Genomic DNA, 22,314 nt, shown 5'->3' with positions numbered 1-22,314 from the left:
TCTCTGAGATACAGGGAGCCAGTGGAAGGACTTTAGAACTGGGGTGATGTGCTCTACTTTCTTAGTCTTAGTGAGGACACGGGCAGCAGCGTTCTGGATCAGCTGCAGCTGTCTGATCCACTTTTTAGGCAGACCTGTGAAAACACCGTTGCAGTAATCAATTTGACTAAAAATAAACGCATGGATTAGTTTTTCCAGATCATGCTGAGACATTAGTCCTTTAATCCTGGAAAGTTCTTCAGGTGATAGAAAGCCCACCTTGTAATTGTCTTCAATTCAAAATGTCAGGAATAGGGTTGAGTTCGAGGTTTTATACAGTACTGTATAAAACCTCAAACTCAGCGGAATTTAAGTCCCTAATAAAACAGGTCTAGATGGGAACAATGACAATGTCAGGACCATAGTTGCAGCATGCCTGGTTATGTGACACATAGTTCATCCCAGTGTCCGATCTTCCTCAATGCTGCCCTGATCACAGATTTAGGAGAACAATTGTAGAGGCAGGGACCAGTTCCAGGAAGTGGAGTGTTGAGCTTCTAAACTGACTCTGCTCCTTATTGTCTGAGGCTCATTGTGAGCTTTTCTCAGCCTCCCCAGGTATGGCCACAGAGGGATCGTTACAGTCTGATACCTTGTCCTTCTGAAGGTCTGGTTGTACTGTTATGAGTCGTAGTGGCAAAGACTCAAGCGGCAGTGTTGTAGTACTCGAGATCGGTCTTTTTTTGATTGTCTCGTCTCGGACTCGACCACATTTGGTCTCGGTCTTGTCTCGGTCTCGGGCACTGAGGACTCGGCATTTTATTTCAAGACCGCTCAAGACCACAACTGTGGAAATAACGCTAATCCTCAGAATATTATCAGTTTCTTTAAGATCCTTCTTTTTATTGGATGCTTGGATTCAAATCCAGGCAATAACCTGCCTCATTAGTAAATACATGTTTTTTTTTTTGTTTTTTTTTATCGCTGTCCTGCCCACCCCCTTTCACCTGCCCGCGGGCTGCAGCACTTCGATTGAAAGTCACAAGTGATTGTCTGAGAACGGGATAAGATGTCGGCCAAATCATCGGTTATAAAATTCGACTAATTAAATCACAAAGAATATATTTGTAAAGCAACATTGAGAAAAAAGCATACAGCGCAATAAGTTCAGCAGTGCTTCACTATCAGAGACGGTAGGAATAAAAGTTATATATATATATATTTTTTTTACATATTTAAGTCATTATTTTGTGACAGTATGTTATGAGACCGACAAGCTGTGAAAATACTGAGCACTTCTGCCTTTTCTCCATGTTCCCAGAGCTAACTAGAGAAATACACTGCTTGGTCAAAAACAAACCATCTGATCCAGCAACAGGGTCTTAGAAGTTAAAAAAGTCAGTCAGGCTTTTGTGTACGTATTTCAGTGGGGTTTGTATTTCTGCAGATGTCAGTAGTAGCTCAGGGAGGAAGTGAAGGAGATCAATCTATTTTTTTTCAACAAATTATCTGTCTCATAACATATTTTCACAACTTGGTGACAGATATAGATTTATTTAAGAAAAGTTATATAATATAGCTTTAATCTGTATATGAGAGAGATACAAGAGAAATGATTGGAATTTTTTTCAGTTTTACACATTTGCACATTGTTTTGAAATAGCACATTTAAAAACAACATAAATGTATGTACTGTTCATTAACGGCAGAGAAAATACTATTTTGATCGACTTTGATTCATTGTTTGAAATTCTTTGATTACTACTTAGAAGTACTAAATAAAGATGTTTATGTTTATTCCAGTTCTGTGTGTTAAATATCTAGGTGTTTTTATGTGAATGTGGGTCTTTTAGATCAGTTTTAGTGATTTTGATCTTGTTTCACATTTTATTGTCACATACTGGAGCTGGTCTTGGTCTTGTCTTGGTCTCGGGTTAGGTGGTCTTGACCACAACACTGTCAAGCGGTACGCACAGGAGACATAATGAAGAAGTGAGTTTATCAGAAACTCTTGTGAACAAAGGTTAAAGGAATAGTACACCCAAAACATGATTAGCCTTCATTTTCTACTCACCCCCATGCTGAACAACACTCTGGAGTACTTTTTTGATATCTCAAATGCATCTGGAGATCTGGGAGGCTTCTTGCTGTCTGCTGACATTCAAATAATGGAGGTCTATGGCGCCCGAGACAGAAAGGTCCATAAAAGTCCACAAAAAAACGTGTCAATATTCCTCCATACTGCTCGTCCAATGTATTCCAAGTGTCCTGAGTGGGTAGCATCCAGAATTTACTCGAAACGAAGTCATTTAGAATGTTTTTAGCGCATAAACAGTAGTGTATAGGATTTCCTGAAAGCGCATTCACGACGCTACGGAAACCGCGGCAGACCAAACCGGATGAAAGTGCACATTCAGCTCGGCAAAGAACTCATGCTCTTCCTCAACACTGAAGTCCTCAGACATTTTTTCTTACGTTGTTTCTTTCTTTGCACAGGTAAACAGCACATTTCTTCTTCTACGCTTGCATTATCGGCAGAGCAGACGCTGAATGCGCACTTTCATCTGGTTTGGTCTGCCGGCTTCCGTAGCGTCATGAACGTGCAGGTGCGCGCTTTCAGGAAATCCTATACACTACTGTTTATGCTCTAAAAACATTCTAAATGACTTCGTTTCGAGTAAATTCTGGATGCTACCCACTCAGGACACTTGGAATACATTGGACGAGCAGTATGGAGGAATATTGACACGTTTTTTGTGGACTTTTATGGACCTTTCTGCCTCGGGCGCCATAGACCTCCATTATTTGAATGTCAGCAGACAGCAAGAAGCCTCCCAGATCTCCAGATGCATTTGAGATATCAAAAAAGTACTCCAGAGTGTTGTTCAGCACGGGGGTGAGTAGAAAATGAAGGCTAATCATGTTTTGGGTGTACTATTCCTTTAATGATGCTGGTGAAGATTCTTAGTCATCCAGGTCACAGTTATTCCAAAAAGGTAAAGGTTAATGATGACCACTGGACAGAGGTTAATAACATAGGGAGTAATTAAAACAAGTAAGGATGATTAACCTAAAACATATAAAGGTGTGAATCATTACAAAGGGTTTTTTTCTTTAAAAGTTTCTGCATGTTTAAATTTCTGCAATGACAGCCCCGCCCCACAGTCTAGCTCTGATTCTGTCTGTTTCTCCTGGATTGGTCAGAGTCAATGTCTCTTTAAGGGTCAGATTTCTTTATAAAACACGCCTACTGATTCAACATCATTTAAAAACCCTGGATTAGTTCCTTTTTTGTTTGACATCTAGCAGGAGCTCCGAAGCAGTAAGTAAAGTCTCTGTTTTAAAATCTCATTTATGGGTATGTTTGGTGTTTGGTTTTAGTCAGATCTCACCAAGGGGATTAACTGATTGTTTTTGGGATGATCGCGTATCAGATTGGCAATCAGAATATGCTCATCGAGTGGAAAAAAGTATTTTTTGATACAGAGTCGTCAATATTTTTGATGCCCCTGTATCTTCCTGCATATTTTTTTTTTTTTCAAACTATGCAGGAAAAAAAGAGCAGATATTACTGTATTTTTCCATTACTACTATTTGTGGAACCTTTCAGTTTCAGATTGGTTTTCTATCGATTTTGTTTCTTTTTGTCTTTTTTTTCCTGTACACTTGATAAGAAGTGATTTGCTGTGTTTCAAAACGATCTGGTTATGGTCATTGACATTTTCAGTTGTATTTATTCATAACGGTTTAATTCACTATACACGTAATCTCAATTCACTTTGCAGAGACAATTCATATAAATCATCCGGACAGAAAAAGTCTTCCAGGTAAGGAAAGCCCACTGATTGCATCCAGTGACTTTGCAAGACATTGCAAGATTCAATTCTCTTAGATGAAAATGCAGAGACAGTAGACATTCTCTTGCATTTCACTTTTAACTTCAAATCACTTTGCATATAAAATTCAAATAAATCATCTGGACAGAAAAAGTTTTCCATCTAAGGAAACTTGCAAAACTCACTCTTGGATGAACATGCAGAGACAGTAGCCATTCACTTGCACTTTGCAATTGATTCTGCAGCAATCTCTCACCCTTAGCATGCATACAGTGACAGCAGAGTTTCTCCTGCCTTCTAGTTTTCTTAATGACTGCGTATAGTATACAGGGTATACGCTGTCTACCAATCAAGATCCCTGACACTGAATGCTGCTCTGAAATGATCAGTAATTTATAACCTTATGCTACGTTCACACCGGACGCAGCAGGAGCAGCAAAATCGCGTCTGCTGCTTCATTTTTGCTGCTTGTACCAGTTAGTTCTGACGCGCAGCTGAAGCAGCTTTGCTGCTCTGGCTGCGCGGTGCAAAAGTGTGTCTGACGCGCGTTGGGCGGAGCTTCACTATCCTTTCTCTGCAGCTATATTTGCTGTGATCAGTGGGAATAAAGTAGTTTTAATATGTTTTTAAGTGAGAAAATCCACCTGAAAACTTCATCAGTGCAGTCAGTTCATCCAGATTATCATCCTGCCTTCCAATATTATTTCTGTCGGAGCCGCTCAGACCCCCACATAGCAGCGGTGCGCTGTCAGTAGGAATCCCATTCAGCAGCAGCCTCTGGCCGGGTCGCCTCCTCGCGGTTCACCGCGGCAGCTGGTAGGTGTTTTTCATCTAAATAATCCAAACTGCAGGCAGCAGGATAATAAAAGCGAACATATTCTGCCGGCAGATTTCTGCATTTTAAGTTAATTTATGCATCAATAAACAGTTTCAGAGGAGTGATCACAGCACACAGCGATGTGTCTGTCTCTCTGCCAGCTCCCAGATCAGCTTCTCTGATTGGTTGATGCAGCGCGTCGAGCAGCAAAAGTTAACAGAGCCATCTCGAGCAGCAGCGCGTTTGCGGCGCGTCAGATGCTTAAACGCGCTCAACACTCTGCTTCAGCTGCTCAGACGCGCTGCGCCTGCTGCTCAAAACGCCTGCTTGACGCGCGTCAACCATTGACCTTGCATGTAAACTCGCTGCTTCTGCAGCGCCTGCTGCATCCGGTGTGAACGTAGCATTATCGGTCACAGCCAAAACATTTTCACCAATTGGGATATTTATTAACTTTTATGGTATCACACACAGCTATATGGCCTTTACTTTGAAGCAATGTTTAGATCTAGAAAATATTAAATTGGAGGGAAGGGCAAATAAAGCATATAATGTGTAGACCAGACGGCTAAGCGGGACCTTTTAATTGAATTACATTGGTAAAACAAATATAAAAACACTGTCTTTGCCGATGTCTGCCATTGTTTTTCTTTCATGTTGAGCCCATTGTTAAAAGATACTTACCTGGCAAACCTGCCAAAAGACAGCATAGCAGTTCCAATGCTAAAATCTGCTGCTATACCATGTTGGGTTTTTTTTTTCGTGGGCAATGGAGTAGTTTGGGTTGTTGACCAACCACGAGGAGATAAACTGGTGGGTCAAAAGATTTGTTTTGGTTTTACAAAGTGCCTTGTGATAACAAACTTCACCAGAGGAAAAGATTAACAATATTGCAATTATGATCCCTAATTAATACCAGTCTACCTGATTATCAGGTGTGAAAATAAACTTACTTTAATTTTTTTGCCAGCTTGTTTCTGTACAGTGGGGGCTGTGAGACTCCTCTCCCTCCCGATCTTGGTCCATCTATGTCTGGCACTGCACTCTTTGAAAAGACACCCAACACAGCCTGTGGTTCAGTAGGGGTCTTCACCTATGACATCCTCCCGGGCTCCAACAGTCAGAACAAAGGCCGAGTGGCTGTCATGTTCTCGAATCCCTACGACTTCAACTTCTACTCCAACTATTATGCCATTGGAGTATTCAGCAAAGACAAGAAGTGTGACAACGATCTCTACAATGAGATGTACAGCGGCAAGGAGATCGACTTTGTCAGAGGGAAAGCCAGTGGGCCCAGTCTGACCTACAAAGCGGGCGATTTGATTATCAGGGCCAGCATGTCTGACAGCTATCAGCCGATCCTGAAGTTGGATATTTGTGACATATGAGACCAGCTGCATCTCCTGGTCCAATACCTCTTTAACAGCTCAACACCTTCCTATTTGGCCAGTAGCTTCTCCTTTAATAGAGCAACCCTCATTAACTTTATCTGCTTCTGCATTAATAGAGCAATCTCTTTACCAGTTTAGATATTGTAAACTAGTTACCCTGCAGCATGTGTTATTTAATCTGCAGTCATTCAAGACTTCTCTGTTGAAAAACCCAACATATGTTCATATCTTTTAATAATTAGTCTACTACAACATGTTCCTAATTGGGAGAGAAAAAAAAAACTAACTTAAATGTTTCTCTGAATCTTTAAAACTCCCAACTGATCCAGTCTTCCTGTGAACTCCCCCAGGTAGTTCTTAATTCTGTACAAAATACTGATAGTAATCAGATAGCATTACAATATGGGGCAGGGATATATCGGTTGCGTTTTGGGCTGATTTAAACATCAGCACCGATGTGGACGGATTAGATTCACAACTGAAAGAGTTAATAAAAACAAGCTGAAAAAACATCTGTTTGTTATGGGATATTAGACGGAATAAACATCATTGCATATGGTAATTCAAGTTCTGCTGTACTGATTAAGTTCATGTTTTTAGATGAATATGTTTCAGAAATACTCTGTGATTCTGACCAATGACTGAGCATCACTGAACACAGATACCATGAAGAGATCTGATGGTCCTGATGCCTCACAGCTGCTGTTACAATCTGAATGTTCTGACCCAATAACATTTGAGCTTTAATATGTTCTCCTGGTGTCTGTTGGTCTCACTGTGTTCCACCTGTTCCACTTTCTCAAGCTCTATAACTGTCTCACACTGGACCCAACCTGTGGTCAGAAAGGTTAGATTCATTTCCATTTAGATTTCATTTCCAATTTATATAAACATATATATATATATATATATATATATATATATATATATATATATATATATATATATATATATATATATATATATATATATATATATATATATATATATATTCCCGGCCAATGCACCATTTATGGAAGCTCATTGGTAGAATTCCCTTATGACAGAAAGAAGGCCACGATTCACACTATCTATCATCCGGAGGGGGGACACATTTAATTACAAAACCGAATTCATACAGCTGTCTTAAACACTTCATACATCCAGCAACGCATCGTCAAAAAGTCTGTTTTCCCCCCAACCTTCAGTCCATCTGAACCAGCCTTTATAGTTTCCACATCGCATTACGTAACTGCACATGCACAGGAATATTGTGTCGACATCTTACTGAAATACACGTGTGCTGATTTGTGTCAAAGTCACTGCGACCTTCAAGAAATGTTTATACAGCTATTCTCTGTTTTTGCCAAACCGCCTCATGCAGCCTTGGAGACCATGGTGTTACTAAGACTCAAAACTGACCTTTAAGTTTTGTTGCTAAGTAAGTATAGGGCCATGTTGTAGGATATATTTTGATTCTGATTTCTGATTCTGATATAAGACAATAAAACTGCTTCTACAATATATATATATATATATATATATACATATATATATATATATATATATATATATATATATATATATATATATATATATATATATATATATATATATATTATATATATATATGTTGATCGACAAACAGCAGAAGAGGGCAGTAGTGATAGATGTGGCAATCCCAAGCAACAGCAACAACAACAAGCTTGAGAAATACCAAGGGCTGAAAGAGGAGCTAGAAAAGATGGGGAAAGTAAGAGCAGCAGTGGCGCCAGTGGTAAATGGAGCACTGGGGGCTGTGACCCCCAAACTGGGAGAGTGGCTACAGCAGGTTCCAGGTAAAACATCAGAGGTCTCTGTCCAGAAGAGCGCAGTCCTAGGAACAGCTAAGATACTGCGCAGAACCCTCAAACTCCCAGGCCTCTGGTAGAGGACCCGAGCTTGAGGATGACACATACCACCCCACGAGGGGTCAGAAAAAAGTTTATATATATATATATATATATATATATATAGCTGTTCTGAACTAAACTTATTTTTGTTTACACTCGTGTATACAAAATGACAAAATAAATCTAAGTCTAATTTCCTATATTGATTTATGAGTACTAATTTTCTATTTTCAATCAGTCTGTTTCACCTGCAAGGCCAAAGGTTGAAGCTTGGTTGTTACTGAGGCTACGTTCTTTTTGTATGATCAAAATTATGATTAGTAACAATTGGATTACGGATATATTAAATTCCTTTTTAGACATGTAGAATGGTTATTTTAGATAGGAGTAATTTTATTTCGGATATATGAAAGTACCGGCCCAATACACATGAATGGGGAAAGTGACGTCATTTGTCTTAGTAAGAACTACATTTCAGATATTTGAAATGTTTATTTTAGAAAAGAGGGATACCATTAAAAATATCTCAAATACAAAGAAATATATGTTAAAACGGCAACTCAAAATAAGAAAAGATTTGTAGATATCTGAAAATTAGTTCTTATTAGTACAATTTTGATTCCAGAGTTCTTAAAAATTGATTTCGACTGGTGGAAATGTAATCAGTGATATCTATAATAAAATTCTGACTAGGAACATTGTTATGGTGACTAGGTAAAATGCATTAATGCTTTCTATAATAGAAATGTGACTAGTCAGCCTGCCTATTTTATGTTAAAATGGAGCCTCTTTATTATTTTAAAAGTATCTAAGACTACATTTTAGAAAGGCATTATTAAAATTTTGATATCTGGAATTCTAATTTAACTAGTAATAAAATAACTAGTTAATATCTGTAATTATATTTCTTTTAGTAGAAATATATTTTAGATGTCAAGAATATGATTTAACGTTATATTCATTTTTGATATAGTAATTTTTAGATAGGAACAATGTTATAGTAGATATCTGGAAGTAAAAGCCCAATACACAGGAATGGGAAATGTGACATCATTTATACTGGTAAGAATTACATTTTAAATATCTGAAATGTATATTTTAGATAGGAAGAATGTTATTTTAGATATCTGAAATGTTCATTTTGACTAGGAAGAAATGCATTAGAGAAATCTGGATTACATATATTCAGTCAAGTTAATAAATGTCAAAACGGCTTGCCATACAACCCGAAAATAACAGGCAATAACTTTCCAGCAGGTGGCGCCACACAACACTAAATTGAGCTGAACAGACCTACATGAATCGCAGGCAGACTTAGTAAGTGATTGAGACTGAGCTGTACCACTTTTGATTCACTGGATTGCTTTACAAGTTGCTGTGACGTCACCAGCCGCCATATTAGTACTCCCTAGTTAGACTGGTCGGAATGTAAACAATATGAGCGCTACCGTGCCGAACAATAATGATGTTCCCATTTTTTGGAGGATTTAAGACTTTTGAAAAAAAAAAAAAAAATCATCACTTAGACAAACACTTGTTGTTTCATAGCGTCAGTAGATTACTGTCATTAATGGTAAAAAAAAAAACAAAAAAAAAAAAAGGCACATTGCATCGTTAGTATGAAGTCTATTAGGTCTATAAATTATGTAATATAACATATTATACAAATCCATCACAACAAAATGAATTTGTTTATGGAGCACAATAATCCTGCACTTATTAAGATATTAAGAATTTTACACATACACACACACTCTGATGATGTGCCAAAAGTGCTAAATTGATGATGTACATGTAATATAAATGTGCTGATAGCATTGTTATGTTAATTACGTTACATTACAGGGATTTTTTTATGTCGCGACTCCATAAGAGTGGGAGCACACAGATTGAGGTAGGTGACTTCAGTTTTTTCAGCCTAACAGCAATCTAGTGAATACAGATCAGTAAGCTGTACTCACTGAGGTACTGATTTTGTATGATCAAATTGTATAGACAGCTTATATTGATTCTTTTTCCATTTATAGTGAATTTATGACTGAAATATTTTTATGTGTTTAAAGTAATGAAGTGTGAAAGTTGAGTTGTGTGTTTTCTGAAATCTGAACCCTAAGAAGCAGTGTAATGAGATGATGAAAACATTTTCTAAACAGCTCATGAGTAAAGAACATTAAGTTCAGCAAGACAAGTTAGAAAATCAAATCTATCCTATCGTTGCCCAGTGTAATGAGCTTAAGTCACTCCTATTAAATATGAGACCAAAAGGGACACAGCAGACACATGTTTATGTTTTAAATTCTTCTGACTCATTATAATTTCAGGCTTTTCCACTATCAGTTATTTAGACCTTATAGGTTATAAAATAATTTTCTTACCTCCACTGAACAAAAAACATCAGAATCCACGAGTCATGGAAATAGGTAAATAGACATTCAGAAAGCCAGAAATTTAAATGTTGTTACTTGATTCTAAACATGTATTATCCCAGATTTGATCAACTGCTGAGGGTTTGTTGTGGGAAAAAGGTGTTAAACCATACAGTCTAGTCAAATAAACAGGGATCGATGAATTTCACTCAGTCAGCAATTTATTTTACTTTGCAAAGTAAAAAGAGAACAAGACATCAACAGCTCTCACAGAATGATGTTTCTCCCCTGTTCTCATCTACACAGAATTTGTCTCACTTACTTAAAATAATGGAATTGCTGTAAAAGTCAGTCAAAATAGATTATAGACACTTTGTTTAAACAGTAACATGTAATGAATAAACCTTGAGAAGGAACATGGCTTGTTTTGGGAATTGTACTTCTTGTCCAGAACATTCCTCTAAATTAGAGCCTTGCAGGTGAAATAGACTGAGTGAAAATATTTTTAAGTTAGTAAATAGAAAATTAGTACTCAAAAATCAATATATGAAATCGGAAATGGATCCGGTGTGAGACAGTTATAGAGCATGAGAAAGTGGAACAGGTAGAAAATAGTAAGACCAACAGACACCAGTAGAACATATTAAAGCTCAACTTTTATTGGGTCAGAATTGTTCAGATTGTAACAGCAGCTGTGAGGCATCAGGACCATCAGATCTCCTCATAGTATCTGTGTTCAGTGATGCTCAGTCATTGGACAGAATCACAGAGTGCCGACAGAGATGATGTTGATATTTCTGAAACATATTCATCTAAAAACATGAACTTAATCAGTACAGCAGAATTTAAATTACCATATGCAATGTTTTATATTCAGTGTAATTTCCTATAACAAACTGAATGTCACGGTCTTGGTTCTGTTAAGTTATCTTTTGAGTATTCAGTTTTACTTTGCCCCAGGTGTTCTAGTTTTGTTGGTTTTATTCCAATTTTGTTGCGTTTTCTGGATATATTTGAGTTGTTAAGTTTTTTCATTGTGTCCCTCCCTCTTGTGTTGGTCTCCTTTTCTCTAGCTCCTTCTAGAATCCTCTGTTCACACCTGCTCCCAATCAGCTCGTTAGTTCTGTTTTTGTTCAGTCAGCCATAAATACTCTCCCTGTGCAGTTCCTCGGTTCCTCGTCTTTCCCTGGCTCCTTGTGAATGTTTTCCCTGATGTCTCCATGTTTTGTTTTTTTTTTGGGTTTGTTTTCTTTATGTTGGATTTTTGGATTCCTGCCTCTGTTGCCTGTAAGAACTCAATTAAAACTAGTATAACTCACCTCTGCCTCTTCGCTTTGTATTTGGGTCCTTAAAAACCACAACCAAAACCTGACAAAAGGAACCAGCACTGAAGAACTGTGCAGGGAGAGAATTCATGGCTGACTGAACAAACACAGAACTAATAAGCTGATTGCAACAAAATAAGAATAAAACCAATAAAACTAGAAAACATGGGGAAAAAAACAGAACCATGAGATCTGTCGAACACTGCTTTGAATTAAATTTTAGTTTCATGTATAATTATGCAATATGCTAGCCTGACGTAGTCCGACTCAATTCTAGTCAGAATATGAGTCTGATGCTGCTCCATAGAGCTGTGATTATGGGGCGTGTTTTGAACGAACCAGGAAAAAAAATGCCTCTGCACTCAATTGGATAGACCTACAACCAATAAGAGCAACGGAGTGCGTGACGTATGTTAAGCGAGGCATAGTTGTTGTCCACAAAAATCAAAGCGTGCAGTTTCACGCCTAGAATAAGAAGATGAGACTTGATCGCGTTTCTCTGTTCCTCTTTTAAAATGAATTTGCTGTCGATATCTTCTAGAACAGACCTAATAGCAGAATCTACTCACCTCAACTCTCCAGCGGCAGCCATTGTTGTTGTCACCCAAGCGCGCTTTGGTCACGTGGTTGATTACGTTACTCTTGATCATCTGTCCATCATCGTATAAAGCCCGCCCTGACAATTTGATTGGATCGCCTGACAGTGGGCTTTAATACTCGCGCTACTATGGAGCAGAGCCAGACCGAACTTCCCCGACCTCAAACCTTGTGGGCGGGACTAAGTTCGGACTGGCACCCAGGCTAGCAATATGCATCTCAGAAAGGCTTCATGATATGCATCAGAAGGGCTGTTTATAACATAAAAATGTCACTAGTCAGACATTTTGTTTTTTATAAATATAGTTTATATCATCTTAATCGATATTATTCTACTGGAACAAGCTGCTTCAGCCATTAATTAGTCCTGATTTTAGGGTACCCGCCCTTCACCTGAGCCTGGCCCACCTGGAGGAGAAGAACACCCACGTGCGGATGCTGTTCCTGGACTTCAGTTCAGCGTTTAACACCATCATCCCACAGCACCTGGTGGGAAAGCTGGAACATCTGGGCTTCAACACACCCCTTCGAAACTGGCTGCTGGACTTCCTCACCAACAGACCTCAGTCGGTCCGGGTCGGTCAGAACACCTCTGACGTCATCACCCTCAGCACGGGCTCCCCTCAGGGCTGCGTCCTGAGCCCCCTGCTGTTCACCCTGATGACATATGACTGCGTCCCCAGGTTCACCACCAATCACATCGTGAAGTTTGCGGACGACACCACGGTGGTGGGCCTCATCAGGGACGACAACGACCGGGACTACAGAGAGGAGGTGGAGCAGCTGGTGGACTGGTGCAGTGAAAACAGTCTGATCCTGAACGTGGAGAAGACGAAGGAGATCATCGTCGACTTCAGGAAAAACCGCCCCCACCATGCTCCACTGCTCATCAACAGCTCAGCTGTGGAGGTGGTCAGCAGCACAAAGTTCCTGGGGGTGCACATCACGGACAACCTCACCTGGACTGTAAACACTTCATCTCTAGTGAAGAGGGCACAGAAGCGCTTGTACTTTCTGCGGAGGATGAGGAGAGCCCGCCTGCCCCCGCCCATCCTCACAACCTTCTACAGAAGCACCATAGAGAGCGTTCTGACCAGCTGTCTCTCTCTGTGGTGTGGAGGCTGCAGAGCTTCTGACTGGAAGAATGTGAGGAGGGTGGTGAGGACAGCGGAAGGAATCATTGGGGCTCCTCTTCCCTCCATTAAGGACATTTCATCACAGCGCTGTGTGTCCCGAGCCCGTAATATCAAAGGTAGTACTTATAGTATCCAGCAGATGTCACCATTTAATTCAGTTTCAAACGTGATGAGCATGGAGTTTTGGCAGGTTAATATAAGTTCATTGGTTTATTGCAATCACTATTGTTCTGAAATCTAGACAGGAAGCGAGTGATGCTGGGCTCCACAGTTTGCCTCTCTGGTCCGATGCATAAGGAGCAATTATTGTTTTAATGCACATGCTATTTCTTCATCAAAATATTGATTAAATGACTTCCTAACACATGTTTTCATTCTTCAGTTGCACATAGAATAAATAAATAAATGTTTTTCTTATTTTATTATTTTTCTTAAAGTGGTTCTTAAATGTGTATTGTTTATTTTCATTTTTATGTTACTTTTGCAGCCTCTTACCATGGACTTTCTTGAAAAATACATTTTTAAAACCTAGCAGGGTTTTTTTTGGTAAAATAAAGGTTAATAAATCAAGGTTTATAATATATATATATTTAGCCTCCATTTAATACCAGATGCTTCTGTTAGCACCGGCGTCCGAAGCTCCACTTTTTTTAACTTTGAGTTGGACTGATGAGGACTCATCTGAGTTGTTTAATCTCTTATCTTACAACAAGACAACACATTTCAGTTGTTTATATGGCAACAATTCACAAGTCATATGAGGGCACTTTATAGAGATACTTAATTTAGATAATACAGTCAGATTGGTTCAAAGTTTTGTATCCAAGGAAACCCAGCTGACTGCATTGACTCATTGACATGTAAGACACACTCCTCCTAGATGGGCATGTGGCAACAGTGGATATTTTGCCATTGACTGTACAGCAATTTCATGCAGCAACAGTAGAGAGGAAAAACTCCCTTTTAATACAAAGAAACCTGCAGCAGAGCAGGCTCAGTGTGAGAGGCCATCTGCCGAGGCCAACTGAGGTTCAAGGACACAGATGGAGACATAGAAAAGGAACATAGAAGCACTGATTTTTAAATATGTTCTATTTTAGAAGATGTATCAGTAAACTCCCTGCAAAGGGGGCTCTTTCTTGGAAATAAACAGCTAAGCATATAAGCTCTGAGCCAGTGTTCATGTCAAAAGTGATTAAAGAGAGCACATATAGTTAGTCACAGTAAAAGCTGAGCCAATTTCTATGTATACGAGATAAACAGGACTAAACACTAAAACAGGTCCCACTCTATCATCTATAACCATAGGTGTTGCTGGCCTTGGCACAGTTGATGCTTCTCCCCAGGATGCTGTCATAGCCAAACAAGAACAGACCAAATGAAGCTGCTATGGCAATTAAAAGCAAGAAAAAAAAAACAAGTCAGGGGTTAAACATTCAAATACTGTAGAACGGGAGAATAGAAATAGAATGAATCACAATTATATAAAGTGGTCCCTATGTCCTCCAGCAGTCTAAGCCTATAGCAGCATAACTATAGAGATAGCTCAGGATAACCTGAGCCACTCTGACTATAAGCTTTATCAAAAAGGAAAGTTTCAAACCTTGCCTTAAAAGTAGACAGCATGTCTGCCTCATGGACTAAAACTCACATTCTGATTTTAAAAATTATAGGAGTTTTACTATACCTGCACACTAAGAGCAACATGCCTTATTAGGAACAGAAGGAACAATCCGATCTCTGATGTTAGAAGGACTTTGTTATTTGGGGCTTTATATGTGAGAAGAAGGATTTTAAATTATTTTCTAGATTTCAATCTGAAAAAGTCATACAAAGAGAAAAGACAATCAGAAGAAATTTATTGACACAATTACTTTAGTCTTTGGCGCTCAGACTTTGGCAGGAAACATAGCCTAAATTTTGATAGGTATGCATGAACAGCAAAGAACAGGACTGTTTCCCCCCCACAGGCCTGAAACTGGTGGTGGAGTGGAGATAGATGAAGTTGGTCAGTCTGTAGACTGCTGGTTAGCGAAACAGTCTGCTGAGGTTTACGGGGAGATCCAATGGACTGTGTGAGCTGATACTAGAGCTTCATTCAGGGACCTGGAAGATGGAAGTCCAGCTGGATAACACAGGTTGAGAGAACCTGTCCATGACGAGCAAGCATGAAGCGACAGTGGAGAGGAAAAACTCCCTGTTGGGAAGAAACCTCTGGTAGAACCAGGCTCAACATGGCGGTCTTCTGCCGGACCAGTTGAAATGAGACACAGTAAGAGCGTAACTTTGGATGCCGATTGGCCTATGCTCCATTTAAAAAGAAGCCAGTGAAGAGACGCTAGGAAAAATATGATCCCTGTGGTACTCCACAGGTAACCCTGGGGCATGCGGAAGATGTATCATTACCGTTAACAAACTGAAATTTGCCAGATAAATATGATTTAAAGCATCCTTGTGCAATTCCCTTAATTCCTACAAAATATTAAAGTCTTTCTAAAGTAATGTTATTATTAACTATATCAAATGTAGCACTGAGATCTAACAGGACAAATATAAATACAAGTTCATGATCTGAGGCCATGAGAATATCATTAGTGACTTTCACCAGAGCTGTTTCAGTGCTATGATGAGCTCTAAAGCCAGACTGAAACTCTTTAAAAAGTTCATTATGGTGTAAGTTTTGATTAACAATTATTTTCTCAAGAATTTTAGATAAGAAAAGAAAATTAGGTATTAGTTAATAATTGACAAAATCATCTGGGTTTAATTATAGCTACCTTAAAAGCATGTGGTATGTATCCCTCTATCTGGGATAGAGTATTTATATCTTAAATAAAGGTGGAAATTAACTGGATTTAACAAACAAGCTGAAGGCTTAGATTAAGATAATAATTTAGCCAACTCTGAAAGTCTGACTGGATCAAAACAGTCCTAAGTTTAGGTTATGTAGTTACCTCAGATGTTGCCTCGTCTTTTAGAGAAAGGGTGCAAATGATCATAATATCATATTAGATTTTTAATAAAAATCAATGCTATTTTTAAGGTGTCCCGTAAAATCATTACTGCTAAGAGCAGCAGTGGGAATGGACGGTTAACAGAGTTATGGCTCTGGGTGAGTTAATCTAGGATTATTCTTATTCTCCTCTACTAATAAAGGGAAATATGCTGCTCCTATTTTATTTTATTTTTTACAGAGGATAATTTTGTACAGCAGCAGACTGTTTTCCCAGATTAGGTAGGACCCTTGTAGATGATTAGAGCCCCATTTCCTCCCCAGTTTCCTAATATTATGCTTCAAAGTGTGCAGCCCTGTGTTAAACAAAGGAGCCAGGCTCAAAACAGTAACTTTTGTTTTTTTATAAGGATAAATATAAATAAATAAAACAAATTTTTCTGTCTGAAATGACAAAAAATGAGATAAGTATGTTTCTTTATAATTTCAAACTCAACTAATTAAGTGAATCTTTTATTAGACACCAAGCTTGTTTGCGAAATGTTCAGTGTCTTCATGCCAACAACAGTTTTACTTTGAACAGCTTTTGTTTTTGACTTTCTGGTTTTCACCACATGATTTTGTTCCTTGGAGTTGCTTACTCTGTTCCTGCGAATTCTCCTTAAGTTCCATTGAGCTTCATGAACGACTTATTTTTCATTTCATTACCCTCAGGGGAGTTTTTACACTTGTATACTTTTTATTTTGTACAGGTTTCATAGGTTAGATTCCTCTGTGCTGCAGCTGTGGCCTGCAACAGTCAACTAACCTTTCAGCTTTATTTCACTTCCTTTAACTGAGCAAAGAGAGGCTGGGATATCAGAAATAGTTGGATTTGATGGCACGATCGATTCTGGCTCATTTCTAGAGTTTGATCAGCTTTTTTTTCTCAAATGGAGAATAATCAGTGCATCAACTCATGGTGGGCAAACTGTGTTCATGTTCAAAACAAAGTTAACATGTTTTAATTACACAATGCTGCTCTTCTAATTTCCTACTCAAATTCCAGATTCACAAAGAAATGTAATTAATTCTTAATCCATCATATTTCAGATTAAAATACATTAATCACAATGCGTCCTCGGGTTTCACTTTATGTCTGTTCAGTTTCTGTCTGAGTAACTAAAAAATGAAAGGAACAAAACCTCAAAAGAGACACTAAACCAAAAAAAATGTGAAACTAGGGTAGGAACCAGTAGTGCTACTTTTCAAAGCCACAAGGGATTTAAACTGTTCAAGCTGAACATTATTACCAATCACAGTGGGACATAGTTATACTGAAAGGAGCTGTTACATTTCCCCCCCCTATTTTTGATCGGTTTGAAACAGACAAAAGGAGACAGATTAAACATGAGAAACACAGACTTATTACAGTAATCAAGCTGTAATAAGCTGTAAGCTGTTGGACTGGTTCAGAGGATCTCCAAAACAGCAAGACGGTACTGAGCCTTGTCCACCACTAATAGGGCAACAAAAAGCATGTGGTTAGTAGAATTTGAGCTTTGAGAGAAGGTGTTAGGTTTGACTCTTCGATCAGTTTTCAGACTTCCTTTCTGATTTGGTATTAAATACTGACAAGTTTATTATTGTAGGGGGTTTTAATATCCATGCTTAAATTAATTGTGAAAGCTAAAATGTAGCGCTTAATGCTGTCTTGAAGACATAATTGGCTTTGTTCAAAATATACATAGACCCACTCATTCGTATCCTCATACTTTGGATCTTGTAATGACACATGGAATTAATTGTGAATCAAAGTATTTACTCTTAACTGTGATCTGTTTTACCACTTTTTATAAATCTTTGAATACCTTCTTCCCCAAAAGGTTTCACTTCAGCTACCTCTATCTCTCTTTGTGTATTTTAAGGAATTATCTTTGAGCTTACCCAGATGATATCTGTTGTCTTCTGAGCTTCTTAACTGACATATTTTCTGCTCTGGTACAAAAACTTTTCAAAACCTTGGTTTTCTGTTATGTGAGGACAAGAAGTTAATGCCTATTTGGAGATGAATAGAAGGTGGTCATAAGGCAGTGTGAAGTATAAATGGTCCGGAGACCCAGAAATATAGCACATCCTAAGGAACCACTGATCGATACAGGATATAGTTTTTTCTGATACTTCCACTTTAACCAAACCTAGAGATCGGTGAACCAGTCCAGGAGAATCAAAGATGCTCTGCTTGTAACTATGCCCAGGGATCAATACAATACATTTTTTTAACATTCTTCTATGTAAATGTTGGGTGAATGTGTTCAGATGAAACACATACTGTCCTTACACCATGCAGAAGGATTTTATTCATTGTTATATTTTACCAGAGGAGAACGCACAGTATACTCTGCGCATATCCTGATCAGGTTTTTGAAATGTCTCTTCCAATTTACTATTAGTGAAATAGAGATTTAGAACAAGACACCCAGCTCTATCCTATGTGAGCTGCTGTGAGATTAAAAACAGACACACTTTCAGAATCCAGAACCTGAGCCAACCAACATGGCAGCTAATAGCTTCAGATTATTGTTCTATGTTTATTATTTTTGGCACTTGGGTCAAAATCCGAGTTCCAACTGATTTGTCCTAAAATCGCAATTCAGTTCAATTCAGTTTATTTAAATAGCAACATTCCACAACACATGTCATCTCGAGGCACATTACAATTCTACCAGATCATACAGTTAAATTGATTCAAAGATTTCAATCTAAGGAAAACCAGTTGATTTCATGGACTCACTGACTTAAAGCCAATCCCTCACACTACGCATGCTTATAGCGACAGTGGAGAGGAAAAACTCCCTTTCAACAGGAAGAAATCTCTCTCTGAACCAGGCTCAGTGTGGACGGCCATCTGCCGAGGCCAAGTGGGGTTCAAGGAGACAGAAGCAGACATACAGAAAGAAGCAGAGATATAAAAGGCAACTGTCAACCAGCTCCACACACAATAGTCCAGACTTGAAGTAACAAATGCATGGACTAGTTTCTCAGCATCATCCCTGGACAAAATATTTCTCATTTTTGCAATATTCCGCAGATGAAAGAAGGAAATTCTAGAAACCTCTTTGATATGAGATTTAAATGACAGGTCCTGATCAAAAATAACACCAAGATTTTTTTCTTTATTATCATAGATCAATTTAATCGCACCCAAAGGAAATTACTGACTTATCAGTTTATTTTTCAAAGGTTCTGGTCCAAAAACTATAACTTCTGTTTTGTCTGCATTCAGAAGCAGAATGTTAAGAGTCATCCAGACTTTCATTTCCCCAAGACATGCCTGTAGTCCATGTAATGGTTTAGCTCTATCTGGATTTATAGACAGATATGGCTGAGTATCATCAGCATAACAGAGGAAATTACTGTAAGCCTTACAGTAATTTTCCTCTTACAGTGTAAGGGATCCAAATTAACATTAAAGGTATTGATGAGAAGAGAGAAGATTGATTTTACTTCCACAGCTTTGATTCTTAACATCTGTTCTGATAAGCAGAAAAAGGGACAAGCTGAAGGTAGAAACAGACTGGGGTTTATGTAGACTTAAGATAATAGCAGATGCTATAAGGAGACGTAGGGTTGATGTAAAGTAGAATCAAAGTAGACGTAGATAGAAGGTTGATTAGATTTAGAATCAAAAGCTGTTTGTGTTTCAGTAAAGTTAGATCTGTTTTTACTTCGGTCGAGCCTCTGTCCCATCTGGGGGAGCAGTGAGTCGTCTCTCCTTTCAAATTTCGGCTAATCTAAATCCAACACTGGCTCGGTAGCCGTCTTTACCTTTGACATATTTCTGGAGTTTACCATAAGCAACCAAAACAAGCTGGCCTTCATGTTCTCCAATCCCTATAACTTCAAAATGTACTCCAACTGGTACTGAGTTGGAGCATTTTTCAAGATGAATGTGTGCAACTGTTCAATGGAGCTCTAAAAGGAGTTTTACAATGACCAGCAGGTCAACTTTGTCAGAGGAAAAGCCAAGTGACATGGCCATCAGAGAAAAACATGTCTGACAGCTAACAGCCTGTCTTGAAGGTGAATATTTGTAACCACTGAGACCAGCTGTTTCTCTTTTTGCACCACCTCTTGATTCATCACCTTTCATTTTAACCTGCAAATCTACTTTCATAACATAACCATCATTAACTTCCTTTTCTTCTGCATTTATAACAGTTATCTATTTTCCAGTTCATATATTGTGAACCAGTTACCCAGCTGCTTGATAATCAATCATCTCTAAAATCTCAAATTCATTGTCAGGGTTGGGAGTAACTGTGTTGCTTTTCACACATAGGTAATGCTGTTGCAGTACATTACTTGAATATATCAGGGCTTCCTAGACAGGACACGATGCTTGCACTTCTGCACTCTGACAACCATTATTTTCAATGGCTAGTGGCAAAACAAACTGCAAACTGCAAGCCTGCAGAAAGCAAAACAAAGGAAAAACTAATCTGTTGTCTATGTGAAGTTGCAGCCGCTGTGTTACCAAAATGCAGGCAAATTGTGGCTCCATCCTGACTCAGACTGCCTCCAAGTGTGAATAATGGACAAGAGGAATTATTTAGATACCCTCACCGGCCACTTTATAAGGTACACCTGTCCAACTGCTCGTTAACACTTAATTTCTAAGCAGCCAATCACATGGCGGCAACTCAGTGCATTTAGGCATGTAGACATGGTCAAGACAATCTCCTGCAGTTCAAAGCGAGCATCAGTATGGGGAAGAAAGGTGATTTGAGTGACTTTGAACGTGGCATGATTGTTGGTGCCAGAAGGGCTGGTCTGAGTATTTCAGAAACTGCTGATCTGCTGGGATTTTCACGCACAACCATCTCTAGGGTTTACAGAGAATGGTCCGAAAAAGAAAAAACATCCAGTGAGCGGCAGTTCTGTGGGCGGAAATGCCTTGTTGATGCCAGAGGTCAGAGGAGAATGGTCAGACTGGTTGGAGCTGATAGAAGGTCAACAGTGACTCAAATAACCACCCGTTACAACCAAGGTGGGCAGAAGAGCATCTCTGAACGCACAGTACGTGGAACTTTGAGGCAGATGGGCTACAGCAGCAGAAGACCACACCGGGTGCCACTCCTTTCAGCTAAGAACAGGAAACTGAGGCTACAATTTGCACAAGCTCATGGAAATTGGACAATAGAAGATTGGAAAAACGTTGCCTGGTCTGATGAGTCTCGATTTCTGCTGTGACATTCGGATGGTAGGGTCAGAATTTGGCGTCTACAACATGAAAGCATGGATCCATCCTGCCTTGTATCAACGGTTCAGGCTGGTGGTGGTGGTGTCATGATGTGGGGAATATTTTCTTGGCACTCTTTGGGCCCCTTGGTACCAATTGAGCATCGTTGCAACGCCACAGCCTACCTGAGTATTGTTGCTGACCATGTCCATCCCTTTATGACCACAATGTACCCAACTTCTGATGGCTACTTTCAGCAGGATAATGCGCCATGTCATAAAGCTGGAATCATCTCAGAATGGTTTCTTGAACATGACAATGAGTTCACTGTACTCAAATGGCCTCCACAGTCACCAGATCTCAATCCAATAGAGCATCTTTGGGATGTGGTGGAACGGGAGATTCGCATCATGGATGTGCAGCCCACAAATCTGCGGCAACTGTGTGATGCCATCATGTCAATATGGACCAAACTCCCTGAGGAATACTTCCAGCACCTTGTTGAATCTATGCCACCAAGAATTGAGGCAGTTCTGAAGGCAAAAGGGGGTCCAACCCGTTACTAGCATGGGGCACCTAATAAAGTGGCCGGTGAGTGTATATTGGCAGGGTCGCATTCATTTGCACGCTACATGTTCTGCTTGTGTCTAATTACTTGCTGTACTAACTCGCTCTTTTTAGTAGACTAATACTTTAGAGAAAAACTAGAGTACTAGTCCTTTAATTTGTAAGAGCTCACCTTTTCGGAAGGCTTTAGTCCTAAATTGATAAGCATCACTCATGTATGTTTTTGTCCCACAATGACATCCAGTAGAGCTCAGG

At 39.0% G+C, this 22,314-nt stretch overlaps 1 protein-coding gene across 1 annotated transcript; it reads left to right on the top strand.

The window, feature by feature from the left end:
- The first annotated feature begins 5,645 nt into the window (after positions 1–5,645).
- LOC119781577 (DELTA-sagatoxin-Srs1a-like) lies at positions 5,646–6,251 on the top strand. Its single transcript, XM_038282103.1, has one exon. The coding sequence runs from the start codon at positions 5,661–5,663 to the stop codon at positions 6,018–6,020; it is 360 nt and encodes a 119-aa protein (XP_038138031.1). The 5' UTR covers positions 5,646–5,660; the 3' UTR covers positions 6,021–6,251.
- The last annotated feature ends 16,063 nt before the right edge of the window (positions 6,252–22,314 follow it).

This window comes from Cyprinodon tularosa, unplaced genomic scaffold, assembly GCF_016077235.1.
Source record: "Cyprinodon tularosa strain WSP-4 unplaced genomic scaffold, ASM1607723v1 ctg104, whole genome shotgun sequence".
NCBI classification, from domain to species: Eukaryota; Metazoa; Chordata; class Actinopteri; order Cyprinodontiformes; family Cyprinodontidae; genus Cyprinodon; species Cyprinodon tularosa.
Note: the sequence above shows the minus strand (reverse complement) of the source record. Positions and strands in the feature narration are given on the sequence as shown.

What these genes read in the sequence shown, in the direction of transcription:
- LOC119781577 (XM_038282103.1), top strand. Translation starts at nt 5,661, where the DNA reads ATGTCTGGCACTGCACTCTTTGAAAAGACACCCAACACAGCCTGTGGT.